Consider the following 8,560-nt stretch of genomic DNA (forward strand, 5'->3'; position numbering starts at 1 on the left):
CTAGTGCTTTGTTTAATTTTAGACGATGAATTTACACGCTTAGATAATGACATTAAAACACTTGAACATGATTACAAACATGACAAATTCATCATGCTTGCATCATGTGCATGCACAATGCCAGACACAGACAGTCACAGACTTTAAGGTACATATTTCGAGGTGCATAACAAACACCAAATTGGTGTCATAACAAACACCAAATTGGTGTCATAACAAACACCAAATTGGTGTCGTATGACCTTTCACATGCATGAATTCTTTTGTCGAAAGTGACATGGTCTTTCAATTTGTGCCGAGTGTCCTTGGCAGACTTGACTGTGGCACTGTGCTTCAGTGGTCATGAAAGGATTCAATAGATAACCTCTGCCCCAATAATCCCAAGCTATTGTCTGAAACTGCACCTCGGAAGATGTATGGTAACAACTCAGTCCTCAAATGATAGTCATATACATTGTATAACAACCAAAAGATAAATGACTGACTATCATTGAGGACTGAGTTCTGCAGTCTAGCACAATGCATTAATTTGCATTGACCAGGTGGCATTGCATTCTAGTAAATTCAGTAAATTTTCATTGTTAACCGTGTAATTGAATGGGATTATTTTGAAATTTTAAAATGCTTTCAAGAAATATCACAAACAAATAGGCCTATGTTAGGCCTATAGGCCTAGGCCGTATACCTGATCTCATGTAGTACCAATACCTTGTGTATTGGTACATGATTCGGCGAGTATATATCAGCAATAGCGAATAAATGGTCGTTTTTTGCTCTGTTCAAAACGTCACATGTAAACCAAATACAGCCCCCGAAATGGTCTACTTTTAGCGTGCCTTTAACTCCGAAACAGTTTAGTCAAAGTTAAAAATGCGATCCCCAACCCTTTGCTCACCTTTGGACGAATTTGTAGTAATCTCCGCTAGCTCAGTGTTGAAAAATGTCCGGTACTTGCCCGGTACAAACATAGAAATGGCCACAATGCTTCAGTCCTGGTAATGAATATTTCGTTTCTAATCAAATGGTTCCAACGTGGGCATCACAATGATATTCTCCTACACAACCAGATTGTGTTGGCCTGACGCGCGTCGATCCCAATCGCTAAAGTGAGGACAGCGTGAGCTCTTATCTGCGTAAGAGTCTGTTCGAAAAAGGTGATTGTGAATAAGGATGATTGACAGCGCCGTATATTGGGCGGAGCCATTATGCCCATATTAGCACATATTTACGTCTGACCCTGACTGTTCGTCACGTAGACAGACCGTGACCTGGGTACACGTACAAAGCAGGGGATGCGACTGCGAGCCGCCATTTTGACACATGGTATCTACTCGTCAGAAAAAATACTTTTGTTGACGTTTTATATCAAACAATTTTCGATAACGGATTTCTACTAGGGTTTCAATTTTTTATTAATGAAGGTGCATGTAGTTTTGAGGAATGACACGGGATGTTTTGAGTTTTATTTCAACTGGTGGTGTAGGAAGGTGAGTGAATTCGTGAATGAGGCCGGGGAATGAGATTTTCTTGTTTCAACGATCCGATAGTACATGTAGGATACGAAACGTAGGCTAAAGATGTCTAACGACGTCATTCATTCGCCATGTTTACATGAAAACATTAGCTGCTGCGAGGTCAGTGTCGTTCAATTCGTTACCTAAATTCCTTTCAGGATATTCTGATTTCACTTATTTATAATGTGTACGAACGTGCTCCATACAAACTCAAAAGTATGAATGCAAGGTGTTATTGCTGACAATAGAAACATTGTTGCAACGTCATTAAAAACAGGTATGTACTACAGACGTTCTTTCGCTGAAACGTGATACAGGCTAGTAAGGCAGTCTGCTAAAACCGTTGGGGTTAGATAATGAACCCCACAAAACTAACCGAGTAGATGGAAAATGCCATACGGCCGGACGGTTTCACAAGTTGCCGGCTCTATCATGCCATTCGCCACCTGTGATTGACAGTAAAGCTTACTAGACTGCTGCCCTCATTCGTCAATCTTCTGGATTGACGACTGAGAAAACTACATCACATGGAAAAAAAGTGGCAGATTCTGTTTGCACATGTATGTAGTTCCAATAATTCAAACGTTCGAAATTTGCAGTTACTAGAACTAGTTGCACAAAGCAGGTTGCAAACTTTCACTGAGAATGTGCAGTTGTGTCCAAGACTGAGTTTGATGTTTTTAGAACTTCAGAGCGTGATTACATGGATCAAATCCATGGGTTCCTATACAGTCACCCATGGAAAACAGGGTACTGAAAACCAGTACACAATGTCCATATGCGCCTGGAGGTGTTTTGTATACATTGCAGTAATTCCTTCAGAATAGTCAATACAGATTCCAAACAGATAAAACTTACCTCATATCAGTTTTAGTTGCCCTTATAACTCCAAATTGACATGACAATGCATTCTATTTGCTCAATTGCATACCAAAATCAAGGAAAACATGGTTTTGTTATTGCAAAATAACATGGAAATCACACAGGGTTATATCTGGTCACTCCAGTAGGCCACTTGAAGTAATCAATATTGGTGCTTGAATGGCGTGACTCAGTGACTTTCTGCTCATGTGTTGTAAACTTGATTGCATAACATAAAGATTGCCAACTGATATCCTTTGTATTTGAGTTGTCAATTATGGGAGTACTTCTGTCATTGATGTCAACAAAACATGCTACTGCACAACTCTATGCCTGTATGTGTGTGTCTGAGGGTCGGTCTGAGGGCTGATGACACACATTCGATGGGTGTAGAGCGTGATCTTGTCACAACGGCGCAGTACACACGGCGCGGTACGCAATAGACTATGGACTTTCACTTTTAAGCAGAACTTTACTTTACCCCCTGTTTACCCCGGGACTTCGTTCTCTAAAACACACTGTCAATCATACTTGTTTATCAATCAAATCTAACCACAAGACTAAGCATGGTGGTACAATACGCTGCTAGATGCGCACGTTCATCCACCAACTTTCGCGCCAGCACAAAAGCGCCGCATTCCATAGATAGATGTGTACCATGTATAGTTAATGGTATTGGTACGTGCTGGGAGGATTTAAACAATAACGAGACCTGGGCGACCAATCACAAGCCAGATTCATTTAAAGATGCATTACATCATGACCAATTTTAGTTAGGCCAGAAATTGGCCTAACTCTCCATAGAGTCCTGTGTTAAAAATGTTAACCGGAATCCAGTAGTCCACTTGGGAAGCTAACATACAGAGGGAGTATGGTGACTGAAAAGATGATCAGTTGTGAAAATCTACCAATTGTGCACAAATTAATTAAATCGGAGTTTTAAGCTTAAATGCAATATCCAGATGCACAATCATGACAATGGGCAAGTGGACTACAGAGTAGTCTAGGTACGCAAGCGCCGCTAGTCAGTCGCGCTATGGGGCATTAACCAAAGTCGCAAGCATGGGTCCGCCACAATTTGAACTGTAAGATAATCAGTCGTCACTACGAAGCATAATTAATATACATTTAGTACATGCGCAGTGTAGACGGCTGGTGGAATAAGTCTAAAAGCTTACCATGCTTACTGGAGTGTGATTATCAGGTGGTGAGCGCAATGCATTCTCTAAATTCAGTACATTTCCTTTGTCAGCCGTGTAATTGAATGGGATTATTTTGAAATTTTAAAACGCTTAAAATATCACAAACAAGTAGGCCTATGTTAATAAATAATATTAATACAAGCTAAAACTGTTGGGGTTCGATGATGAACCCCACAAAACTAACCTTCAAATTAATTAAATACAGTGAAATTTGATTAGAGTCGCCGAAATTCGCCGTGTTGGTTAGGCTCCGATCACTCAGTGTGCAAATTGAACGGCGCGTACATAACCAGTGATTACGGCAGCTGCAAATTTCAGAGCCGATTTACTTCCGTGTTCTGATTGTATGGAAAGTGCCATACGGCTGAGTACTTTTGCTGGCTCTCTCTATCATGTCATCTGCCTCCTGGTGATTATAGAGTGCTTGCACAGCCTACTACTTCCTGCAAGGTCAAATATTGATCCATGCATTGGCAATTTTGCTGGAGGATAAATGAGTAATAAATATGAAGCATGTATAGCAGAGCCCCCAAAGCCATAATGCAAAGGTTCCTAATGCCTTGTTTTGCGTTATATTTGGAACAACACCAGTGGCGTAGATTTCTTTTTGACATTGGGGGGGATGCTGTTGAAAAAAAGTCTTGAAGAATAGTGAATCAAGGACCTTTTGGCGACAGAAATAGTTGATGTTACAAATGCGCGCGAAGCGCTCGAAAAAAATTTGCTATTTTGAAGCTAAAGTGATGAAATATGGTGCAAAAGTGGAATAAATGCGCGCGAAGCGTGAGAAAATTTGCATTTTTGGGGCTAGAATGGGCAAATATGAGGTTAATTTGGTCAGAAACCTATATTCAGGCGTCAACATTGGGGGATGATTGTATGGAGCATCCCCCTGGCAAAATATTGAGGGGATAAATCCCCGGATCTACGCCTATGAACAACACATTTGGGGATGAGACTATCACTTTTTCGTTCATAATATTAAACGAAATAATTTTAATATATATTTTATTTTTAGTACTAAAATTTCAGTGGGATTATGAGAAAAATATGGTTGACCTGAAATTGGTGTCTTCTTCTTCGTTATAAGTGCCTCCCTCATATGTATGAGTATTATCATATTATGACTTAAGCTGTACTTACTTTTTTACTCTGGAACCTAGAGTAGATGAGTGTATTTTTGAAGTACAGTCAACAGTACCGGGATGATCCCCTGCTCTTTTCGAATAGCCTGTGTCGTTCTTTAACGTGCACACTACATTAATGTGAGAAAATATGCATGTACACAGGACTGACAGCTTAAAGTGCCATCTGAAGCACTAAGCAAGTTCTGCCAAGTAGAGTGAAGTGCCTTGCTCAAGGACACAAAGAGCCAGCTGAGCTCTGACGTACCTGGGATTTGAACCCTTGACCAGGGCTACGACACTCAGCTCATTTGCATGGCAAAATTACCCATCTCCTCCGCAGCCAATTTGGCTTCGCTCCATCGAAATTAAGCTGGCCACAGAGGAGACTACCCTCCTTTGTGTTTGTTCATTTGTGTATGGAGAGCCATTATTGGAGTCTATAATGACTTAGGCTACGCTCTCAGCTAGAGTCCGACGCTGCATTGTACTAGAAATACCTTTTCTGTGAAATCGCTATAGAGCCAACCGGGAACACGTATTCGTTTTGAAAATATAGCATTAAAATTAGTATCACCCCTGTGGCCCCTGTGCAGTGGAAAACCTTAATTCTTTCATTAAAAAGAAATGAAAATTAAAAACAACACGGATCTACCTGTGCACCTATAAAATGGGCACAGCAATTTGTCTCAAATATGAGTGAATTTTATGAAACATACGGGATATGATGAACATTGACCTGACGCCATGATAGCAGGATCTATTAGTCGTTTTATATACAATGTATATACCGTATTGTCATAATACCAATATTTGTCATAATATATAATGAGTAATATTTAGCAACGTAAGCGTGCAATTCATATGCACAAACGAATACTGATCTTTATGATATTCAGGTTTTGTACATCACATATAACATGTCACATAGGAGGTCATACGTGTTGACCTTCATCTATTGTATTTGTTCAACTGTGTATGGAGAGGATTAACACCATTAAAACTCTATCAGTATTAGGGCGTAGTTCAGTGAACTCACCGGATTGCTATTCCAAGTACTTTGATAATACAGATAATATGCATTAATGGGTCGAGGCGATTGCATTGAAAAACCTAATAAATTATTCATAACAGTTACGTAATCAATCGATAGTGCGGACACTTTTCATTTGCAAACCACCAAAATTAGTGATCTTTTAGCGTTGAAAAAGAAACCACATGAATAGAGTGCCCTCTCAAGACTAGGTTCTCTGTGCCTTGACCCTTGGAAATTGGATTCACAGTACGCCTTAAAACCGCTAGGCCATGCTCCCCTCACGTCATGACATTAGAAAGCTATTACCCCATAATCCAAATCTATCATTATTTAATATACAGGTACGGTATATTTAATATACTGGTGGGTACAAATTAAATATAAAAGGGGCCTATTTTGCCATGGGGCACCACTAGTTGCATTGCATTGCCAAGCCCACACACCAATACACCGGAGTCAATACAGATAATGCAATACCGATTGAGCTATTAACTTGACTGCTCTGAATTAGAATCAAGTCAACACTATAGTCTACCAAACATTGAATCACTCAAACCCAAGCTCAAATCTGTGCAATTAAGCTTCTACATGCTGTACCATGACTAGTATGTGACCGTCCACGTCGAAACGCTCGTAAAGTCGGCCCCTGGTCAATTTTGTTTTCTTCCGTGTTTAGAAAATATATATCATAATAAAATAAAGCATTACAATGATATATCATTTGACTTCAAACAATATCCAGAAGCAGAGTTATGGCTTGTTAAACTTTGCTCCTTCAGTAAAAGGGTATATTATTTTGGTGCTACATTATTTCTCTTTTTCCACATTGCTGGTATTACATGTCAAATTGTCATAATTGGCGGTCACTTAAAATCATCCCCAAGTCAACGAGGTTCAGGAATGTCCTCTCAATTTTGATTGTTAGTTAACCCACCACTTGAACAGGATTTGGCCAAAGCAAACAAAGACTAGGGCTATTTACTAACTCTATACATAAGTATTATAAGCTTATTATCTTCTTCAACAATAGGATTAAAGATTGGTGTTTGACTGACACTAAAATGAGAAACATGTAGGACAAACATTAGGTAAATATGAATACAACCTTTATACATACATTTTGCACTGTAACTCGAAATATAATTTGCCGACTTTACAAGCGGTTTGAGATGGATGGTCACATATGGTACTATATTTCAAGTGTCAAAATCAAGTGCCCATTCAGTGATTTGCTCATCCAGATGATCATAAAAATCATCATAACTCAAATTTTGGTACCTTTGGCATTGTCGTAGATGTGCTAACATAGCCTGCTAGTGGTTCAGCCGAAAGTTTTGTATTAAGACAAATAAAGGCATTACATGAATCTGCAATTTATATACTGACAGTTTGTTACAAATTTAATTAGCTAGTATTTGAACGGGGTTTCAACATTTTCAATACTGCTGTTTTCTTCGTTTTTTACCAAATTTTTCAAAATATCAAATGACAAAAGCAATTTATAAACAAATCTAATTTTTTACACTTATGCTGGGATCATTGATGGGTCTTAAACAAATTTAATGAATTTTAAAGTTCTTTTTAAAAAGACATAAGTTTTGAGTACATCTTGACCACTTGGCTGTAAGATTAGGCCAAAAAAAAACCAAAACAAGATTGTTTGCTTGTCCTCCACCGACCGATCCTAATTAATCTGGAAAATAGTTTTTTTTTATTTACTGTACAAATGAATACCAACCCTAATTTTGAAAATTCCAGAATTTTTTTTTCTTTCAACATTTTTGACATCCTGAGGCTGAAAGTTTATTGTACAGTTTCTACACACTTCTAAACTGTTTTAAAAACATGAATGAAGTGGTATACAGTGAGAAATACCCCAACTCACAACTATTTGGGCTATTTATACAGTCAAAACTGACAATATATCTGTGATATTTGAATTCTTCTACACGCCGCTATGAATTGAGCAATGCAATTTTTGCTAAAGCTCACTACCATTCGCAAGATGCTGTGAACTACTTTTTTTCTGCTGCTTCAACCTTTCTGCTACTTCAACTTGCTTCAAAATTTTTATTTTAATCGCATTGTGCAACTTTGGAATCAGCTGCCTTTGTCTACAAGAACAGCCGGTCCCTTTGCTTCCTTCAAATCCGGGGTGGTTGAATTTTTGAATTCTCATTTTTCTCAAAATTTTTGTTCTTTGAAAACAAGCTCTTGGAGCTCTTACTGCAGATGCTCAAATTGCAGGCTTATTTAATTTGGGATGGGGCTGTGATGGGTTTTTTTTTCCATAATTTGTTTTAAAAAATCGAAAGGTGGGATGGTCCTAGCTCTAGGTGATTTTGCACCTGTTTGTCCCATTCTTTTCACTGGCATTTTATTATATTTACCTTGTCTTGATTAGTATGTGCAATATTTATATACAATATATTTTGTAATTGTATATGAGCCAGTGATGAAGGCTTGAAGCATAATAAATAAATAAATAAATAAATCAACCAACAATACATTGTATACCTTTAAGATACAAAATAGCTTGTTGCATGAAGCTGTGCATGCAAATATAATAATTTAATAGTTTTATACAACATGTATAATAGTCTGTGGTTATTTTTAATTTATTTTAAATTTCATATTTTTGGTTAAAATTACAATCATGTTGCCACACATGAGAAGAACTTGTGTTAACAATTTTACCAATTTTTTCTTTAATTGTTATTGAGTCATTTTATTTTTGTATTGATTTACTTTTCAGGATATGCTAGTTCTCCAGTAGGGATAAAGAGGTACAAATATTAAAACCTTGCCATCAAATGATATAAA

The 8,560-nt window shown here is 37.9% G+C and overlaps 1 protein-coding gene across 3 annotated transcripts in view; it reads right to left on the reverse strand.

Moving 5' to 3' along the window:
- LOC140144687 (uncharacterized) overlaps positions 1 to 8,560 on the reverse strand; it is a 156,042-nt gene that overhangs the window by 22,313 nt on the left and 125,169 nt on the right. The window contains exon 1 of one of the 3 annotated variants that reach the window (XM_072166496.1): positions 3,762 to 3,907. The exons of 1 other annotated variant lie outside the window; for it this stretch is intronic. Coding sequence is in view for 1 of the 2 variants with exons in the window: in XM_072166494.1 (XP_072022595.1) it covers positions 3,554 to 3,556 (3 nt within the window). In the remaining variant the exon portion in view is untranslated. Of the gene's footprint in view, positions 1 to 3,553; positions 3,729 to 3,761; positions 3,908 to 8,560 lie in introns of those variants that run through there. One more of the 3 variants, XM_072166494.1, reaches the window with a different exon arrangement.

This window comes from Amphiura filiformis, unplaced genomic scaffold, assembly GCF_039555335.1.
Source record: "Amphiura filiformis unplaced genomic scaffold, Afil_fr2py scaffold_72, whole genome shotgun sequence".
Lineage (NCBI taxonomy): Eukaryota > Metazoa > Echinodermata > Ophiuroidea > Amphilepidida > Amphiuridae > Amphiura > Amphiura filiformis.